The sequence below is a fragment of the Aythya fuligula genome, chromosome 7, assembly GCF_009819795.1.
Source record: "Aythya fuligula isolate bAytFul2 chromosome 7, bAytFul2.pri, whole genome shotgun sequence".
NCBI lineage: Eukaryota > Metazoa > Chordata > Aves > Anseriformes > Anatidae > Aythya > Aythya fuligula.
In genome coordinates, this window is record NC_045565.1 from 30,580,078 (window position 1) to 30,602,359 (window position 22,282).

Below are 22,282 nucleotides of genomic sequence, written 5' to 3' on the forward strand. Positions count from 1 at the left end.
CCCTCTTTCTCCTCTGAAAAGGTTTGAATTCAACATGATACTTCAACTATGCCCTTCTTCCATCAGGGACGACATATTCCTCTCTGGTACTTTTGACTATTAAGTACCCTGTGTAGATTTAAATCAAATCAACTATCAAGTTTATTTAATGCTGTGCTGCCTTTTTGATAGCTGCTTCAGCTCCAAACCCTTCAGCGTGTACCAGTATCAACAAGAGCACTGACTGAATGACCTGAACTGGACTGTGCTCCTGAAAGCTTGTCTGATTTTGCCAGCTGTATCAATTGCTCACAGAAAAACAGTTATTTTGCTTATGAACTACAACTAATACACACCACAATTACACTTCCAATGTGGACAAAATTACTGTAAAATTATTTCAGATTATTTTCTGTTCTCAGGAGTTACCACCGTAAAGTCAAGATATGTAAAATGAAAGCTATACCACACACCAATTCCTTCTGTGTCAGACCACAAGCCAGAAACCACTCCAGGGTGGATGCTGAAACACATGCCTGGTTGGTGGTTGATACAGAAGAGGTTTTACAATGCCACTCCATCTGGACCAAAGTGCCAGGAAAATCTGAACAATGGGGATTGCTGCAAACGTTCACTCTCTAAATTTCTTTTGCTACTCTGCATCTAGACATCCCACATCTCAGCAGGCTCAGCATAATCTCAGGAGTGGCGAGGTGGATGTTGGGGTGTCTGCCCACCCACCAGCCAAGCATTATCTGCATTCAGCTCTGAGAATGAGGTTCAATTTTCCACTAATGACATACAACACATCCAGGTCAACGTGTACTTCAGAAGTCCAACTTTTGCATTGAAATAAAACACGTACTGAACAGTTAGGCTTACCCTGAACTCTTGCCTGAGCAATCATCTTTGATTCTTTCCTCAGCCCCCTAACTACAGGAGGTTCACTCAAGAACTTCACCTCATTCCCAAAGAACAAAACCGAGCAAGTGGGCAGGGTGGTGTGGGGAACCTCACATGGTTTATGGCAACAAACAAATCCACTTTGGTGAAGCATCCCTAGGGGATAAAGCTAGTCTTGGAACTGCCCCTGGACCTCCATTACAGCAAAAGTGCAAAGAAGAAAAGTTACATAAATACATTCATTTTCTTACTTAGATGCTGATTGTCTATCTTACGAATTCTAATATAGTGTCATTATGCAAACAATTAAGTAAATACCTCCAGAAAGTACATTGCTAATGCATCTAAATTAAAGTGATTTCTTGCTGGTGTGATTTTTACCATATCTAAAGATGTACTTTGGGCAGGGGATGGGGAGTGGGGGGAGGGAGAAGGCAGTCAGCATTGCTAATGAAATTTGGTTCAAAATTGCTGTAATCCATTTTCTGATGAAGTGGCTCAGATGCATTTTACACAACCAAAAATATATAACACAGAGATAAAAACATTCTTTAATAATAATGCACTTCTGATGAGATGGAATATAGAAAATTACACACTTGCTAAATTCATCAGACTAGACGCAATCAACAGAGCAGCGGAGGTCACCTTTCCCCTGCCCTTGCTTTGCTTTCATAAACAATCACCTGAAATGTAATGCAGTGGTTGACTTTTTCCATTTGATTTAGACACTGAAATGCTCATTATTGTTTTATATCTCACACAGGACAGTTCTAAAACTTGTTTTCCATTTAACCTAAATGCATATAAAAACTAGATATCAACAAGATGGTCCATGACTTACTGCTTCAAAATAGAAACTAAATTTAAATGGGTGTTTTTCCCCCCCCAAGGGCAGGAACTGTATTTTGCATCTCCCATATGGCTTACAGTTTTTGCCACTTCAAAACAACTCCACAGATCTACAAGATTATGCAAAAACATACATGAGACATACACACAATATCAAGTTTTAACAACAAAAAAAGGAAATCAGATGAAACGGAATCACCATAGTTCTCACCTTAGAAGCCAAAGCCTCAGCACTTTCACGGCACGTCTTCTCAATTTCAAGATGATTCTGAATACAGTTTACTTCCTCAATAACCATGTGAGAAACTAGGAGGAGAATTTAAACATTAGTCAGTGTTTTCCTGCATTTGACACATGCATCCCATGATCAGAACTATTACATCTTTTTCTGTTAACCTTCTATGTAAAAAAATCAAACATTGTGAAGTACGTACTTAGAACATCTGCACAGTTACAAATTGCTTTGAACACTTCGTATTTGGATGATTGCTTTAAGCAACTCTCTGAAACCATGCCTGCAACCTTAAGAGAGGGAACTGGAGAACTGAAGAAAAACTTAAGGAAAGAGAAGGCCAGCAGAAGCCTCCCTGACCATCTTCATTTCTATCATTAACAATTGAAAAATTGTAGTCCTAAACTGGGAAGTCCTAAGCTGTAGTTCTAAGTGGAGTCATATCATTAGGATTGTTCCTTAAGATTGCCATAGCAATTTCTCCTGAACATTTGGCATGGATACAACTTTAAAAATACTGATGTTCTGATCTTCAGAAACAGCAAGATTAACCCAGTTGTTACAAAGATATTATTCTCACCTTCCAGTCCTCAGGTTTAAACAGTCAGTACTTTAAACATCACCACAGTTGCTGAACACAAGGTAGAAGAAAAGCTGCAGGATGGACACACAGCACAGACCTAGGGCTTACTAGGAAATAGAGAAAGGAGTGACCAAAGCCTCTATACTTGTGATGCCTCATACAGCATGTGCTCCAAAAAAAATAATGAAATGACTAGCTCAGCCCTGCTCCTTCCCCTCTTTCTGCCCTATCAGCTTTGAAGCTGGCTGTAGTAGCTGGGGTACACCCTGATGGATGCAATACTGATGGAAATTCAACACCACTCACACTGTATGACTTTTGACAAATTCAGATGACAACCCAAGTTCCATATTATTGGAGAGTTGTAGTGTCTCAATTGCTTATCTAAGGTCTCTTTGCACTTGAGTGTGCACTGAAGTGAGCATTGTGGTCTCACACCCTGCCTTCACCATCCTACAGGACTGGGACATCCTCCAGGATTAGGACACCACCACGGACACATTCAGCCCTCAGTGAGAGCAGGCCAAGAGCCAGCTGTCTGACTGCATCAGAAACACGAAGCTGTGCTCCCACACTAACTGCCCAGCTGGGAGAGCAAGAGAGAACCACAGTGGATACACATCACTGTCAACGATGTATAATAAACTTGACCATGAAGTTATAGAACAAAGCTTATTTAGTAATGTAGGAGAACGATGCAAGTTAGAGGAATTTTAAGTGCATTTTTGCTTGCAATTCTCCTCAACTTTCAGCAACATGTAGGTGTTTAACTAGCGTTGAAAGTCTTCTAAGTGCAAAGCTTCAAGTTGTACAGGGGTTCTGAGGAAAAGCAGGAAACCAAATTTCCCATTTCGTAGGATAGCTGAACTCTAATTCTGCCAGGCACTTCACGGCAGGTTCCTTTCAGCCCAGTGTCAGAAATTGAGTGAGCAGAAAGGACCATTCGCAGCTTACTACCTTGGAGCAGGAACAAGGCTGGCAGAGCACAGTGGGAATAAGGAGGACTTTCTCTAGTGTTTCCTTCCATTTTCATGGAGATAAGGTCTAAAAACTAACGACTTCATACCACTGGATAGTACATACCTTCTGCCATCTTCTAAGACTTTTGCCTAAAAACTGAACAGAGATGCTTAAGCCCCCTGATGCCCAGCGATCACCTTAATGACTACAAAACGGGCATTTCAACTAGAAAAATGTAGGCTGTTGAGAAGGCTTATTTATGCGGCATTATTGATACTTAGCCAACATTAACTAACGTTATAGTTGATGACACAGGAAGCCAGCAATACATGGGAGTTTGCTGCCCAATCGGTACCTGCATACAAGAAGTAAGCTCTATAATAGAGAAGCAGTTTTCATGGCGTTCCTTAAATTGTCTGATCCGAAGGCCTGGGGCTCAAAAACCAGAGCTTCTCTCAAGTGCTGCCTGCTAACTCCCCTTTAGAGCAGGAAAAATAGTATAGCAGGGAGAACTGGTCCACAAAGCATATTTGCAAAGTCTTCTAAGAGCAGAACCACCCCACCTTTCTCCTTTTCATTTTCTTGTCTTTTCATTTTTTTCTGGCTTTAGAGAAGTTACATGCTCCAAGCATGCCATACATGATGCTACATTTAATCTGGAAGAGGAGAAGCTTCAGGTAACACGTACACATCCTCGTAGGTTCTCTTTTCCTTCCACCTAGTTCTAGGATTTGGAGCAATGAAATGCTTCAGTCGGGATGAGGGACCAGCGGAGACACAGAGCTGCTCCCATTTCACAGACGGGGATCGAACGCCCTCAAGCAAAGCCAGCTAAAGTTGGGAAACAAGGATCGGGCTCGCATGGTAGAACTAGAGATTACTCTTGGTTCATTTAAGCTTAATTAACCTGCAATTATGATTAACTCAGGGGAAAAAATTCTTTCAAAATTAAATACAAAAATATATTATTTCCTAAGTCTGTCCAAAGTTCTTATTATGTCAATATTAAAATTCATAAAGCAGCACTAAGTGGCCTGAAACATCTCTAACCTTGACAGTTTTTTTCAGGGGTAATAATAATCCGCAGCAAATGCAGGCCAACCAAAAACCACTTAACTAATTAGTAGTTGCAGTCACCGAGAAAACATGAATCAACACTGTTATTACAAGTGGCACATTTGAGTGGCATCTAATTATGACTTGATGAGCACGATACTTGCATTATCAACATTACTACTGCATCCCATCAGGGACTAAAAGCCGCTGATGGCATTGACTGCGAGAAACTCCCACTCAATGGTACTGCAGCACCCAACAATCTCCTTGGCAGGGGCACCCTCACTAAATGACATGTTAAGCGTAATTACTGGTAGACATTGTAAATAAACAGGATTGGAAGTGAAAATTGTACCAAGTGCATAAGACACAATCTGACACATTGGAAGTGGCAGCCTTAATTGAGAGTTTCTTTGACTGCTCAAGATCATTTCAACTGCATTTCTCGGAGGACAGTGATTATAACTGTGGAGACAGACGGCATAATGGTATCAGCACTGCTGACAGAGCAGTGAATTAAATTGTATCTGCTGTTGTGTGAAAGCCTTGATGAGAGGTACAGATCCTTAGTGGTCTTATCATTATAACACAATGGTCATGTTGTCATCAACCTTGCTGGCTCCAATTGAAAAGAAATGATTGTGTGTTGAAGCTTTCCCCCCCACCACCACCTTCTATCTCTTGTGCTCAATAGAACCAATTTTCAGAGAGCTATGAAATCACGCAATAGGGCCTAAAATGCAGCTGCTTGGCATACAAACGGGGCCCCATTAAACTGGAATCACACACAATATGTGTTTATGCCAGGAGAACAAATAGAAGCTGAGTACAGGCCAAGTTTATTCACAGACACAAAGCCGATGTAGCTCTTCATCAATATAATTGCCTTTTATATTGTCGTTCAAATAATGGGCTCTATTATTGCCTTAAAATCCTAATATTCCTGGCATTTTATCACTATGTTTACAAGGTATGTCCTTTAAAAGTGTGAAAGGAAGATAAAAGAAACCTATAAAATTTTACAACATCAAATATTACTTCAAATTTTAAGTCTTAACTACTTGACATTTTCTGCCACACTCTGGTATTCCTTGTATCATAACAAAAACAAAACAGGCTGCAATTTTTTCCAGAGGAATTAGACTTCTTAGAGAACATTCTTGCCTCACAGAATAGTTATCTAAGATCATTTAAGGCAGTAGATGATTCCTGTTGATCTTACACTATTTTCCATAATTGTATCATATGAACAATTATAAAATAGAAGTGAGCAAATTCCTCTATTAACGCACACAAAAGTGTAGACCATGTGATTTCCTTATCCTGCATTAACTTCATCCACATTTCTAATGCTTCATCGTGCAGTTCACCGTACTGGCAGAAACCAGACATAACAGACCACAATCCTATTGTAATTGTCTCTTCTAAGGAGCTATTCCACTAGAATACTTCCACTCCCATTAGATGTGCTTTGTTGCTTCCAGACACCGTACAGTTTCAATAGAACCATTACCATAAAAGTGTAAAACCGAATATTGACATTCTCGCAGCCCAGACAAGACAGAACTTGCCCGAAAAGTTATCAATGGACATCAGTGCAGCCTAAAAACCTTTAATGGTACATCTATGCTTAAAGTAATTTTTTTCTGTCTTCATGATAAAAAATATTATTATCAGCACCAGCAGTAGTTTTAGCAGTAGGGTCAAATCCTCCTCAATCCAGGCATATATTATTCCCAATGCCACTTGCAGAACCCTGGTGAGATAGGTACCTTTTGTACCACCGTGTTTTCACCGCTCTGCACCTTACAAATGGCTACCTGGGTCAAGCTGTAAGTGCTGTGACACCAGTCAGTCTGACGATGATCAAAGTCTTGCTGGATTAACTGCTTCAAACGAGGCTTTGAAGGAGAAACAGCAAGTGGACCTAGCTCCCAGCATTCTTAACACTGCTTTATAGTTTGCAGATCCATATTCATAAGTCTATAGAAACACACTTCCACTAACATATCAACTTACTTTTCTGGAACTCCTCCAGTTTTTTGACAGCCTCATCTCGTTCTTGTTTGATTTTGTCACACTAGGAAAAGAGAAAACCGAAGTGAAACACTGATCCCAGTTATTTAATTAGCAGTCAGCCACAACATGTGAAAATCAACAAAGATCAGCTGCTGAACAATGATGTACTATCAAATGCATCATTTCTTTTTCCTTTCAGTCATATAGGATTGGTGGGAACTCTAAATGAAAAACTTGTTACTCAGAGTATTTCTCAACAAAAATGACAAGTTATACTTGATTTTAGGCTCCAATTCCAAGCTACTCTGGAAATATTTTAGAAAAGCCACATTTATGCCAGACTGGTATAAACAGTCATCCATGTACCACACAACAGGAAAAGCAACATTTTGCATGCCATGAATATGCTTTAAGCCTAGTTTCTTTAACACAAATAGATTTAGACAATACTATACATTTCCATACCTACCATATACAAAAAAATACCCCAGACCAATAACAGGGACATCCCTCTCAGTTTCAGAACACTGTGAGCAAAGAGTAATCCTTGAAAAGGGAAGGACACTTTTTCATACCTTGATAATTTCTCAGTTTTATTAATTTTCAGGTTAATGCTAACACTACATAGGGTTGCAGCCACTGATCTTATGACAAAAAGGTTTCTTCAAGGAACAAAACAGACATTAAATAGACTTTTCTAATAAAATCCCACTTATAAGCAAATGAAAGATTCCAGAGAAGTGAATAAACTTCACAAGAGCCACAGTCAGTGATTAACTGCAGTGTGAAAGCCCCATGACCCAAGGGGAAGTATGACTGGCACATAACGTGTTTCACGCTCATGGTGCACCGGGCATTCTTCCTCACACGCGGCTGTGCATGTTCAAGATCATAAATTAACTTCTGGAAGAGATCTGTGTGGCTGAGCTCCTTACAGCACAACTACTCCTGCAATTACGAGGATTCAAATCACTGGAACAGACTTGGGAAAAAGAAGAAAGCTGAAATGATTTTGCTCGATTTTCACTTTTTCCACATGAGGACCCACTTTGAGCTGGCTGGGAAAGGAGCCTGCTGTTAAGTAACAAGAAGGGAGACAGCGCGATTCAATGGCAGCCAAATCCAAGAGAGCCCTTCTATCAGCCCCCAGGAACTTTGGATAAGGCCCAAAGAAGGATCGGGGGGAGGATGCCAGTGGTGTCACCACGGGAATAACCTCCACACCAGCACTGGAAGCTGCTGCTGATGGCTGTCTGGGAGCAGCAGGAGCTGCCCTCGACAAGCAAGCTCTCCTCTCGTGGCACTGGGGTGATGAGATGAGGGACGGCGGCTGAGCAGGAGGGAAGGGCTGTGAAACAAGGAAGAGGTGCAGAAGGAGCAAGCTGTGCTGCGCGAGGACTCGCTGTTTCATCTGATGCTGTGGGATGTTAATAAAGAAGCAGTTAAGGTTGTCTTGCGTAGGAAAAGTGGGGAAGGGAAATCGTGCACGAATCTTGCTGCCCTCCCTCCCAGCTTCCTCAGCAGAAATGTGTCTTACCTTACCGGTGGGAGCACGGTCTAGGAACAGAAGGCAGTAAAAGCCCCAGAAAGGAAGTGTTTCTGACTGTTCCTGCAGAGCACAGCTGCACTGCAAAGGGGGAGCAGTGTGAGCCACTGCTGCTGCCTCTTCACATTTACAACAGAGACACTGTACCGCTCTGGCATACTTCACCCACGGACTTCTCTGTGCCCTGTAAGCTTACAGCCCGCTGCACATCAAGTGAGAAAGCGCTTTTAATGCTCAGGCAGGAAAAGAAAAATAGCATTTTAAGGATTTAATCTGTTGCCTGTGGAAATCAGCGAGATACTTCCCTACTGACGGAAACCCCGATGGACAGGATGCCGTACGCTCCCTATCCCAGTAGCAGAAGAAACTCCTTTTGAAATCCTCCAGTAATGTGCTGTAAGGTGTAACAGCCTTCCCTGCGCAGAGAAAGGGGAAGTTAAATGACCTATTCCACTTCACCTTGAGTGCTATTTGCAGGGAGCTCCATTTGGACCACGACACGGCGACTGTTCTGCGGATAGCTACACGTTTCTCTGCACAATCAGGGTCTGCAGGTTTGGGGCTCTGCAGAGCAATTCCTGCTCCCAGTTGCAGCTTTCTGAATATTTTCCTTTTGCTGCTACCGTGCTTCGGAATGAAAGGGCAGGAAGAAAAAGAGAATGGGAGATTGTTGCCCTTGCTGAAATGATCAATGGAAAGCACTTTGCCTTTTGTTTTGCAATCAGACCTGTGCAAGCAGGGCCACTACGCAGTCCTGCAAAAACAAAAATTTGTTCACCTCCAATTTAGCTAAAAATTAGGAAAAGTTGAAATCATCTTTAACTACCTGTACTGTTTAAAACTTGAAAGTTATGCAAACTGTTCAGATAAAATAATTAAGATTCATAATAATGAACATTATCTCCCCTTAAAATAATTTGATCTTCCCTTTAAAACATGAAGTATTTACTGATACCAAATTTAAGTATGCTAGCTGCTCTCAACAAAGCACAGGAGCTGTAAAAATTCACAGCCACCTCATGTCAAAAAAGCAGTTTGAGGCACATACGACAGAGCTGTTAATTAACCAGCAGATAACTCATCCTAAATGTTAGAAGAGCGGTGTTATACTCCTGTAAAATACACTGTTCACTTTTCACATTCAAGTGCATGAATTGTTGGAGAGAAACAGTTTTCAAGCATTTATCTCCTTGTCAGTAGTAACTGATAGCTCCAAACTCAAGAGTACCCTCAAATGGAAAAAAACAGTAGACTACTCCCAGACTGTCAGCCATTTGTTGTGGTTGTAATCTGTTAAGAGTTCTGGCTTCTCTGCAGAGCAAAATAAGTTTTCATATCATTTTACTTCCAATCTTTTTAATCTAATATTTATAGCATCATTATCCCAATAAAAACCAAGGGTAAGAGACAACAGACATTTCTGAACTAGCTGCAGGAGTCAATGTTAATTTCTTGGTAATGAAAAGTCATCACATCTGTACTTTCAGAAACAAGTAACGGTTCAGTTTCCAAAATTCATTTTGCAACTAATTCCTTATGATACTTCACCTTTAAAGAAACAATTTTGGGAGCTTTGCCAGCCCAGCTCCATTAGAGATTTTTGCCTTTAGGCACACAATATGAGGCAATGCTTTCAGCTCTAATGCAGAGAACTGACTGACATGTGACTACTTAGAAACAAATCATCTACACGTCAAGTAGGGGTGTTCACACCAAATACTGCCTGTACAGCGAGGCAATGGCAGTAAATGGACTCGGCGTGTACTCGGAGCAAGCACAATACCAAGAGAGCTCCATGCCAGCACGGGATCCTGATATCACACGACGATGTCGGGTAGTCAGTGAATGCAGCCACACAATGAATGACTGCAATGCAACTGGAAGGCTGCGGGTACAAGGTCTGCACACCCTCTCCCACCCACCTAGTGACCCTCTGCCACTGATTTCAGGGAGACAATTAGTGGGTTTCTTGTCTATTCTCATCTAACAGCCTTCTATTTTGCCAGCTACTTTGTACATAAGGTCCTACTGACTTCAGAAAAGAGCCTTCAAAGGGCAAAAACAAGGAGGAGACTGTTCAGCCCAGATATTAAAATGCAAGAAGTTCACATGGTAGCCATATCGTCAATTAAGCCATTGCTAAGCAACACAAGATACATTCTGTCCCTTTTACACAAATTGTAAAATTTATGCAGATTTAATGCTTGCTCTAAAATTATGAGTTTGGCACAGCGTGCAGAAGTATCCTATGACATTTGCTATGTTTCTTGAAAGAATGAGCATGTCATCAAGGCAGAATCCATTCTCTGTTCCCATTTGGTGACAAAACATATAATCCACTCTGTATGTGTGCTTTAACAGAGCAAACACCATGAATGATCTATCAGAGATACAGTATTACACCTACTGTTTGGGAAAGCTGTCTTGCTTTTTTTTTTCTCCTACTGGCAGAATGACAAAACACTGTCAAAACCAGTGTTCAGAGTCATTTCTGTCTGATTAGCAAGTAGTCAAATATTTATTCATGATCTGACTCTGAACACGTCAGAACTGCATATTAACTACACGTGTGTGCAACTGAGCACAGTTACCTATTTATTTCTTTTTGTGAACTATTACACTTGCTTAGTAGGTTGCTTCAGTTCAAAGGGTGACCTAAGAGAAGTAATCTGCCGGTGTCATTTTTACTCCATTTTTTTTTAAGTACTTAAAAATACTAATAAAAAAATGTCCAGGCCAATTTTGTCAAAGACCCCACCAGAGCTCTCCAAATCAGCAATTTAAAAAAAGGGAATGAGGAAGAGACACTGTGTGGATCAAGATCTGATTTTTTGCTCCTGAATTTTCAATGTTAGTAGCATCCTCCTAAGTGGTAGCGTTTTAAGCAAAGTAGCATATGTAAAAATCAATTTACTTTCCAATTTTGAAAAAAAAAAATAAAATAAAAAATAAAAATAAGAAGCACAGAGTTTCAAAAATTTTCAAAAATTAAAATTACATGGGATTTTAAGTTAGCTGCCTACAAGGCGCTTAGTTCCTTGTTTCTATTATAAAGTAGGATCATTGTTCCATTCATTAAAGTGACATAGCTCAGCTTACAGAGCCATACAGGTATCTTGGTGAGTTAGAAAAAATTCCACTGAGTGTGTCAAAAGCATATACACACAGACTGTTACCTAACTCCGTGGTACTTTCCACTAACCACCTGCAAATCTTTTTAAAAAATTATCTTACCTTCCTCCTATCAATGCAATTGTGTCCATAATGGATACAGAGGGAGTTTACACTCATACTGACAATGGCAGAAATTGTACTGGAATTTACTCACAACTTATAAGATCCACAGACAGAGGTAGCCTGTGCTATAATTCCTCCAGATCAGGTTTAATCCTACAAAGCATAAACTAAGATATAAAGTTACAGAGGTGTTAATGAGCTTTCAGGATTACCCAGCCCTCCGATAGTTTCTGCCAGTATTAGCACTGAGAGTAAACATAACCATGAACTCTGTATCAGTAGATTCTTTTCATGCAGAAGAAATGCACTCAGGGCCTCCCACTTAACCACTTGAGTCCAAGCACTTAAACCATTAAGCAGAGCTGCTTACATAAGCTCACCAACCTGCAGGATGGAGGTTCTCACTCCCCCCATCTTCCAGTTGGGCAAATGAGTTCAGCACGTGCTCGGTGCTGGAGGATGCCCAACTGTTGTGCAAGTATTTTGAAAAACGTCATACCAGGTTTTCAAAGAAACCCACAGGAGTGACTACAGAGGAGCAGTTATCAGAAGGAAATCTTGGGAAAAAGAGGAGCGAGGAAGAAGTAAAAGCAGGATGTAAGTAGTAAGCTCAGAACATTTCATCTTTATTTCGGCAGCAAAATTTTTCATTTCAATTGCCTCTGAAAAAAAAAATTGTAAATAAAAATGAAGTTTAAAGAAACCTTCCTCAACAACCCCTGCCCTTTCCCCAATATAAAGAAAGCTTTGTTGAAGAAACACCGGTGCTAAGAGGAGTAAGTTTCAGGGCAAAGCTGGAGAGCTCCTTCTCCATACAGAAAACAGTCAAACTGTGGAACTCCTCACACGGGATGGAAGTCAAGCCACCAACGCAGGCTCGAGGGGAGACTGTATAAACTCAAGAGAGAAAGCACTGCTGAGGGCAGAACACACAGAGAACACAGACAGCTCAACAAGTCCCTGTGCTACAAATGATTTGGAGGCCGGGAGAGCACTCTGGGGAGGTCTTTTACATGATCTTACAGCCCTTACAGATGGGCTCCTGGTCTGCCTCGTTTTTATCCTCCTTTTCTCCTGAGCACTAGGAAGTTAACTGCCACAGTTTTCCAGGTAGTGAACATAGAGGACAAGTTTCCTGGGATATCTGAGGGTCTGGTACAGGACAGCAGAATGGGAATGCAGCGACAAGCACAGCAGAAGGGACAAGAAAGTCAGTAGGTAAGAGGGAGTGAAGCAGAATATGCTGAGCTCGGTGGATGTAGGCATAATGATTGCTGAAATGTGAAGATAAGCTTCAAGTTTTCTTTAATAATGAGAAAGTAGTTATAGGACAAGGTTACAGCCTTGAATTGCAACATCTAGAAAAAGCAGGCTAAAACTGACCCCTTCAGAAATGACTTGACAAAAAAACAAAGCTAAACCTACATGTCCTGGCACCTAATACAGATTTGAAAATTAGCATACAGCTTCCATCTTCAGCTCACTGATACTGGAGGAAGGGGAGATTTCTGTTTACAGCACAGAGGAGCAGTGCTGCCGCTGCCCTCCTCACTACCTAGAACTAATAAGGGACTTTCACTGGCCACAGTTTCTTTTGGCAGGTTATCTGCTAAAACCCTTTTGCACATTGACAGTGGTTTACACAGCACAATGCTGCCATCAAGCCTCTCTCCACGTTCTCTCTTCTTGTTGGTTCCCTCACAGAAAAGAAGTGTCTTCAATGATCAAGAGTCCTGGGTGAGAAGTGACCTTGCCGAATGTGCTTAATTTCCCTACTAGGAAAGCAGCTTATCGGAATTGCAATAGACAACCCAGAAAGTGGACATTATTTTTGTACTACAGGACCTCCACACATTAAAAAATAAAGCCTGCAGTAACATATGAAGTTCAGCCCACACATTCAAAGTCTCTTTTCAAGTTAGCCAGGCGTACATATTTCACAAAAGGATATGTGATACACTGCAAAGCTGTTTGATGCTGCAGTACCGCTGTGCAGACTGAGATAAGACAAATTCCTCTCCTATTAAAAGGCATTTTGTGGAGAGAGAGGACTGAGTACCTCCAGCAATCATACTCCTACATTCTGAATTTTTAGAGGGGCTGAGCAAGGGCAGGGGTTGTTCTCTTCTGTTTTCAGCAAGTTCCAGTGTGCAAATCAAGTTGTTATGAAACAATGTATTGATATAAGGGAAACAAGTTGTCCCAAGAATATCTAAAGGCTTGAGTTGTTTCATGCTGACACTGTAACCACACACAAACCAGCTACAGCAGCAGTGATTTACATATACACAGTTACAGTAACTTTTCTGGAGTAGAACATCTAGAACAGCTGCTGGGAGTTACTTACATTATTGCCTAAAACAAGACGTACTGATGAGTGATGCTGTTGGAAATAACCAGCTGAGCTCACAGAAGCAGACGACAACCTCTCTTTGTTAATACAGTGTTCTGATATGTAGTATTTAAGTATTAAAGAAATAATCCTGAGATACAAACCTCCTCTTTCGTTTTCTTATTTTCTGCTCTAAGCTCTTCATATTCGCCAATAGCTATAAAAGAAAAATAAAGAAAAGGTTAACATTGCAGTCTCTCTTTTACTCAGATTAGCGATTTCATTCATTTTAAAGCTCTTCTGGCTATCTGCACACACTTCTTAAATAACATAGGTCATAAACTTCATTAACAGCCTATGGATGAACAGGATATCCTTTTAGAATTGAAGTAATTGGAAAGTGTCTGAAAAAGATGGTGGCTCCCAAAACAATCAATTTTTGATCAATGGAGAGTTAAACAATCTTATTGATTGAGTTCAGAAATTACAAGGTGAATGCACTGCCTTGCAGACACCAGTTTAAACCCGAACTGGCTCAGGTTACAGATCAATGCTAGAAAGCATGGTTGGTGCAGCGCTGTTATGCATACATACACCTGTGTGCCTCCAGAGTAGCTGGGCACCTTATACATTTTTCTTTTACACCCCACAACGGAGACATGAAAAGACTGCATGATTTACCCAAGATCACACAAGAACTCAGCTGCAGAGATCAGCAGGGAAGGGATCAGCCTCCAGGATGCTGGAGGTCTGTTGTTTTAAACCAGTAAATAGCACACAGAGACAGTTATCAGCTACCAATTAAGCTTCCAGTTTAAAAAGGGCACACAAAAATATACAGTGAACCGCTCATTCTACTACCTTCATGCCTTATTTATGTATGCCTGCTATATACCTTCATTGCCACAGGTTCCTGATCCTATCGTTCCTTCAGCGTGTCCCATATGGACCATTTGGCCTTCAAGGCCACAGAGATTTTATTGTTACTATAAAGAAGCCAAGCACCCTTCAAATTTTTTCTTGTATATACATGAAAGCTACACTACTACACCAGTGTTATTTTAAGCCATCTTAATTATAAATGGATAAAGGGTTGGAATAGATAGCTTTCAGCTGATAGAGATGTTAGATATTGAGAGATGTTTCTCTTAAACCTCACACCTCACTTTACATCTGAAGGCACAAACATGCAGAGTCTGGTGGATTAGCCACGTGAAAACCTGCTGCTCCCTTCTAGCTTTAAATATCCAGACTTTCAAACAAGCAGCTCTTAGAAATAAAGTTCTACTTTGTACTACCTTTCTCCTCTATCACCAGTGTTGAAATAAACTAATGTTTATTTCCCGTTAATTAATTTCCTGTTGAAATAAACGAATTCAACTCACTTCTGAAAGCTGCCAAGACACTGCTGCTCTGCTTGTCTTAACCGTGTCTATTACTCTCATCACCAATTCAGAATTTTATTTTCTTTTTAAATAATAATCAAAGTGGCCTTCTTTACTCCAAGGTCACTTGCACAGGAGCGTAAAAGCCATGCCACTCGATCACCATCCCCCTGTGAAGCCATTTCTGTGGTCCTCTTAGGAAAAGGAAGGCAGAGATTTCCAGCACCTGGCACCGAGAGGCAAGGCAAGGATGACAGCTGTATCCCCAGATACAGCCTCTTGGAACTGGAAAGCTGTCAGTGCTTGCTTGCCTTTCCTAAGGCAAACTGCTACTTGCCACGCACCGCGTTGCGAACGACTGAAAAATGCAAACACAGCCCTGTCCCACCCTTGACAGCCCTCCCCACGCACTCCACAACCCAACAGCTCTGAAGCCATAAGCCCTTCAGGCATGAGAACAAGTCACCGCAAAGCACCCCACGAGATGAGCTTACACAACGCCCTGGCACCCCAGGTAACAGGCACGACCGAGGAAGCCCTTCCCTCTCCTACTGTAGATTGTAACGCACGGTGCATTTGCCATGGCATAAAAACACAAAATCATCTTGCTTCATGCCAAGCTCAAGCTGCAGCCTTCTCCGGTGTCTTTTTACCAATAGCAACCCCTAACCGTCATTAATAATGATATTTCCTTCAATACAGCTAGCAAGCAGGAAGGCTCCAGTACCTTATTTAACATCTTTCTTCATGGAAAGCAACTTCTGGATGATGCTTCCATACAGATCCCACCTTTTGGATTTTCAGCATCGGTTTGTTAAACACTAGTGAAGAAACTGCTCTTTTTACCAGGCCTGGAAACTGAAATCATAATTTAAACATGACCACACGTTTTCTGCTGTATATCAACTTCTCCACAAAGGCAGAAGAGAACTTCAAAATTAATGAAGAGTGAATGGGAAAGCTGGTGGATTTGTTGTGTTTATTTTTGCATTAAGGTTTGTTTTGTTTTGTTTTGTTTTTGTTATTTGTTTTTTGTTTTTTAAATAGTGATTTTATACAAAGCTTTTCCAGTGTTTTATGTACAATGAAGTTTTGAGGCCACCTCAAAAAAAGTCAAGAGCCTGGGTAAGGTTTACTGAAGCACTAACCTGCATAAAGGTGGTAATGATCTCCTCATTCTAAAGCTGTCCTAGGACAGCCGATACCAGCAGCAACCAGGCATCACTTCATACGCTGCAAATCTCAAATAGATCATTTAGCCTTGGAAACCTCTTTGGCAGATTAGAGGTGGTATCCTCATCTTGACAGACTGACAAACCACATACGCTGTTTTACAAGGACTTGCCTAACCCTCCTCTGAGAGCCAGGAACTTCTCCTTAATCTGCGAAGGCTCTCACACAATGCACACCTGAAAACTTGGTACATCTCATCTTGACTCATTCAGATCACACTATACTTAAATTACCCTAGAATAAAGATTAGTGGTGAGTGAAACAAACAAGTGAAGATGCTTTACCAAAGGTGCTACTAAAATTCCAGAACTATACATCATTTTCTTGAAATACCTTCACTGTAACACATACTGACAGTAAAATTCCTATTTTGCAGCCACTGGTCTCCAGTGAACCCTGAAGAACATTACTAAATCTGCATCAGATGCCTTGAGATACTGCCGTTTACTAACAGTGACTTCAGTTTAACAGAATTATTCCTGATACACAGCAGTCTTATGGAAATAATTTAGCAGGGTCCCAGTGGCACTTCTTTGCTTCAGACAACCTTCATGCAGACTGAAGGCAACACGACGAGTTGATTTCAAGACTAAGGAAACAAAATATTTGGGAAGAAAATAACAGAATATTTTGGGCTACAGCTCTTAACCCACCCAAAACACACTCGTAGCCAGCCTTGTTCTTATTTTAAGCTAGCCAAAGCACAGAACAGACAGCACGGGCAAGCACAGCCTGCTCCTCCATAACACGGCCTTGCTCGCTCACCAGCTGCTCCCTGGCCAGGACGGGCTGTCCTGGAAGCACCCATCAGCAGATTTCGTCGGTACCCAATTAAGCAGGTAGCTCTGTGTACCACGTCTCCCTTAATTATATCTCAGTCTTCCGATTTTTAGTTGTCAGCCTGTCTCCCGAACCTGGACTTGCACTTATTACTAAAACAAGGTCATGAGGGGAGAAGTGTATAATGACTATAATTGGGAATGAACCACCAGAAAAGACACCTTCAGGTATAGAGCGAGATGGTGAGACTTCCCACTCTTTTTATAATAAAAAAGTTAATCAGCCTCCCTTCTAAACCTGCATATTAAAAAATAGGAAGAAGAAAAACCTTAGAAACGCTGCACTCCTATATTTTAGCTTTTATATTGTAAACCAGGGCAGCCTTCAAGTAGCTTGAGATCCCTCCCACATCAGATCAGCCCGTAATGCTGCTTCAGCATTTCACCCTTACTTTATCAACAAGCTAGCAGAGCTGTCCAAAAAAGCAGGGCATTCTCCTTGCTGCTCCCTGGACCGCATGCAGGCATGTCTGTGCGGGCACAGGCAGGAGCCAAAGCCTGCAGTGCCCTGGGTGAGATGAGCTATCCTAACGGAGTCACTTTGCTGGGAGAAGGGAATTCACACCTGGCCTTTGGCAGCTTCGGACAGATCCTTAAAGGGAGGAGGGCCCCTGCAGGAGGACGACACCAGAAGCTTCATCGGGGTGGCTCCTGCCACGCTCCTCATCCCAGAGTGCTTGGAAAACAGAGAGTGGGGCCAACCCTGTTGCACAAACCCTCTCTCAAAAAGCAGCGATCTGCTGACGAGCAAAGCATGCACAAGACCTGGGAACTGCTGCCAGGAGTGAAAATAAAGGTCAAAGGACTGGATTTTTCCATTGTTCCCCATTTCATGCACAAAGATCTTCTGCAAAGATTCCTTCTGCTAAACCCAGGCAAACCCAGCAGGATGCAGCGTGGCATTGGTGGCACTTGCCACAGACAAGCTGTAAGGTTCAGATACCAAGCAGTTCCTTAAAAGAAAGAAAAATCACACGTAAGAATATGAAGACAAGCATTAAGAACGAAGAATAAGTCAGATACCGCATCCGTGTTCCCACATGCCTTAATTTTACTCAAATCTGTAGAAGTATGTACTAAGATTTTTTTTAACGAGACTCCAAATATATATCCTGCAGTCCTATGGCTCCCTGTATGCCAGAAATGGAAAATAAACACACTACAGGCTGATAAAGCCTACTCAGCTCATACGGAAAGATTTGCTTTCACAAGTTTCTGAAAATCAGGCGTGGTTACACACAAGCAACTGAAGTGGGAAACGCTTGTAGACGCTAACAGATGAAGAAAGCGTTCAAGCAGGAAGGGTTTTGCTGGGAAACGATGGCTACTGTGTACACAGGCACACACACAGGTATGTGGGAAAAAAAGAGCAGGTGACTACAGAAGAGAACAGAGCAGCCAACAAGATATCCTACCCTGAGTAAAGAAATTCCCCTGGCCACAAAAGTTACTGCTCTGCCACAAAGACCAAGTTGGTCAAACTGCATTACGTGATATTGACGAGCTCTTGCTGTGAAAGTGATATCCTGAGATATTTCTGCTACACTGGTAGTCTGTCCTTTAGAAGACATATTCAAAGTTTCTGGCACTTATTTATTTATTTATTTATTTTTCAAGAGAATGAGCAGATCTAAAAACCAAAAAAACATAGGTTCAATGTCTGGGGTTAGAGACTGGAAATCATCACACTTCAACAAAATAAGCCAACAAACACAAAATAAGACCTTTAAAATAGGTGAAGAAAATCATATTTAGTATCTCTGTAGTTAACAGTAGCAAAAAGTTGACACTAGTTAACTACAGTAATTTAGCAAAGTCACCAGAAATTTAACTGTGATAGTGGCAGGTGTAGTTTTAGGCAGGATGTAACTCCAGATATTCTGGTTGCTGGCTACTGTTTTCAATTGAATGAAGATGTGACCGCAGCTGAACGCGTTTCTTTAAGGGCAAAGTTCTGGAAGTGCCAATCAAACCAAGGACAAACGGGGCAATCTTCCATGCTGGAAATCGATCATGGCTAGGGCAGCTGCTGGGCTGGTTTGCTGGGTCCTACACCGAGCCATTGGTAAGGCAAGGTTTTGCCCACCTCATTTTGTTTCCAGAAGCATTTGGTTTTAAATTAGAGTCTCACCCACAGGGATTATACGGGCCAGTTAAATGGAAAGATGCCCTGCTGGAGATATCATTGAGAGTACCTTTAGGTAACACTAATGTTTACAGCAGATCTGCTTTATCTGATTAAGCCATCTCAGAGCTATTTAAAGTATTGTTTGAGTTTTAGTTCTGTAAGTCCTAACTATCAACGCAGAGATCGTGTTTCTCCACGATGCTCACCTCAGACTCAGTAACAGAGCAAACTGACGAAGGAGCAGTGTCAGGTGTCCAACTCTGCTATGCAGGACTTGGAAAATTCGGCACGGGTGAAAGACAAGCACATCACGCTCACAGACAGCCTCCGCGTCCTTGCTGCTGCTCAGAGCCCTGCCCAGCAGCCAAGTGGATTTGCCCAGACACCAGTCAGTGTCACAGCTGCCACGGAGAATTGTGTGGCTGCCGTGAAACACCTGCCTCAGGTGCGATCTGCCGACCTTGGTGGGAAAAGGATAAGCAGCAGTAGAAATGTTACAGCCATCAGCCACGTACGGGCTGCTGCCTTCTCCTCTGCAGCTACCCGGTGTTACGTGCCAGGTTGTTTCTCAAGACTAGGAAAACACCTCCTGAAAGAGAGCCTGAACCAGGGCAATGGAATGAATGTCTTCAAACTGCTTCAAATCAATGGGTGTTATCCAGAAACCTGACAACAGGCCGGAATGTTACAGTAACCTGAAGCCACGTTCCACTTTAAATGCTGTAACTACAGGGCTCCTGAACAGAAGGTACACCCAGCACCCCAGGTGTTCAGGGACTGCAGATCCTTCCATCATCTGCACCTACTTTCAGAGTAATATTATCTATACCTGAAAGTGGAACGGAGAAAAAATTATAGCCAGCCATACCACTACAAAAAACACTCGCTAGTCTCACAGCAAATTACTAACAATCCTACTTTTTGGGAACGTCCATCAAGAACAGAGCCTTACAGGTCAGGATCTGCCTGTTAGTTTCTGTTTCAATAGATTAAGGGGATCTGGGACAGCCAGTGCTAGAGTTACAGCATCTTTCCTTTGAACTTACTCTTGGAGTCTCATAAACTTTCTTTACACACCAGTGGTGACTCAGCCTACCAAAGCAGAAGACTTTCAGATTTCATAACTGAAACCCCGGTCCCACTAAGTCAACAAGAAAATTCCAACCAATTTCAAGAAGCTAGGATTTCTCTGAAGAGTAACCCAAACCTGCCTTGTTAGCGACTGATTATTGTCACTTTAGCAACTGTCGTTTTGGCACAGAGAACTCTTCTAGAGCCAACAGTACTGGAAGGAAGCAGTCACTCAGGAAAAAAGCAGCTTTTTAGTCTTATTTTTGTCTTATGGTATAAATATGACCATAAGATTTAAACCACCTGTAATCCTCGAAAGGCAGAACATATCTGGGGGCAGCCAACAATTGTGAGCTTCCAGTGCTGAGTGGATGAGAACAACCAAAAAAGAAATACCAAGGTCAGCGATCACAGATACCCACCTGAAGTTTGGTTAAGGGAAGCTCCTGTTTAACCAGACAAGGTAGAAGCTGTTCTAGACCAGCTTGGTTTGGACATAGGCTGACCAGGGGAGGTAGAAAAGTGGGCTACCTTCTGAGCATCCAAGCTCTTTTCCATGTTTTCTTACAGAATAAGGAATGTTACAATGTTTTAGTTTTCCAGCCAAGCACTGCACTGGTGGAGCTGACCATCCATAAGGCTGTAGCACTGGATTTCGCCACCGGATAGTGACTCACACGGGGAACCCAACCAGCCCGAGACAAACGCATTTGGTTCATTTACACCGGAGCTACAAAGGCTCTGCAGAACCTCACGGCATATCAGGGCTGGCCCTGAGCTACTAAAGGGAAGTTTGCACATGGATTAGCCCTGGACCGGGAGGCGTGGGACGGGTTGGCGTGACAGCCCCTGACACGCACCAGGCGCAGACAGACGCAAAGTTCAGACACAACAAGGAGCTGCCCGTGCAGGTAACCCTCCTGAGGAAGCTCTGCGGACAGCTAGACTCTCACCTCTTGGAGCTGCCCAGCCCTGCTGCTGAGGTGGCGTCCCAGGGCGCTGTCACCTGCTGTCACCCTGGGGTGTCACCCATCGCAGCTGATGGCGTGTCACCAGCCTGACAGCCAGGCTGCCCACGAGGTGTTAAAACCCAGGTTATCAGCACCTCAGCCCATGCAAGGAGCCCCTCACCCTCCGCCCCCATCACTTCGGTGCCCACCCTGAGCAGGTGGGTGCAGGCAGAGCACCCCGGGGGGGAGCACCCACAGCGTGTCAGCTCCCCCCCTTCAACCCCAATCTCCCTCGCTCCGTGCCCAGCTCTTTCATTTCGCTCAGGCTTTTTGTTTCTTCCCCTGCAGGGGCCTAGAAACGAGCGGAGCCCGGAGCGGAGCCGCCCCCAAGCCGCGCCCCGTCCCCCACCGGCCGCTCCGAGCCCAGCCCGGGGCGGTACCGGGGGGGGAGCGGAGCGGAGCCGCTGCCCCAGGGCGAGCCCCCCTCCCTCCCGGCTCGGAGCCCATCCCAGAGCCCGGCCCTCACCTCGCTCCTTGAGGCTGGCCAGCAGCTCCAGCTGCTTCTCCTCGTCCGAGCTGTTCATCGCGCTCCGCTCCGCAGCGCCCACACCTAGCGCCGCTCACACCTGGCACCCTCCCCTCCCCTCCCCTTCCCCCGGGCGGCGGCCGCAGCCCCGGGGCGGGCTCGGCGAGCGGCCCGGCCCGTGCCGGCTCTGCACATGCCCAGACTCCCGCGGAGCCCCAGTGAGCATGTGCGGGGGGCGGCGGCGGCACCGAGCTGCACCGAGCCCCGACACCGCCCGGCAGCGGCCCCGCCGCCACACGGCTCCCCTCGGGGCGGCCAGGCGGGAGCAGGGCTCACCGGGACTCCCCGAGGGGTCGGGGGGTAAAAGGGAACACCCCACACGCGGCAGCGGTTAACGAGGGTTTTCGCACGCCTTCACAGAATGACCTCGGTTGGAAGAGACCGCCAAGAT

At 43.3% G+C, this 22,282-nt stretch overlaps 1 protein-coding gene across 2 annotated transcripts in view; it reads right to left on the minus strand.

The window, feature by feature from the left end:
* SHTN1 (shootin 1) overlaps positions 1–21,937 on the minus strand; it is a 59,500-nt gene extending 37,563 nt beyond the window's left edge. Inside the window, exons 1-4 of one of the 2 annotated variants that reach the window (XM_032190902.1) lie at positions 21,832–21,937; positions 13,864–13,916; positions 6,585–6,645; positions 1,946–2,040 (exon numbers count right to left, since the gene is read on the minus strand). In XM_032190902.1, the coding sequence (XP_032046793.1) occupies positions 1,946–2,040; positions 6,585–6,645; positions 13,864–13,916; positions 21,832–21,889 (267 nt within the window). In that variant the 5' untranslated portion in view covers positions 21,890–21,937. Of the gene's footprint in view, positions 1–1,945; positions 2,041–6,584; positions 6,646–8,121; positions 8,235–13,863; positions 13,917–21,831 lie in introns of those variants that run through there. The other variant, XM_032190903.1, reaches the window with a different exon arrangement.
* Positions 21,938–22,282: the final 345 nt, after the last annotated feature.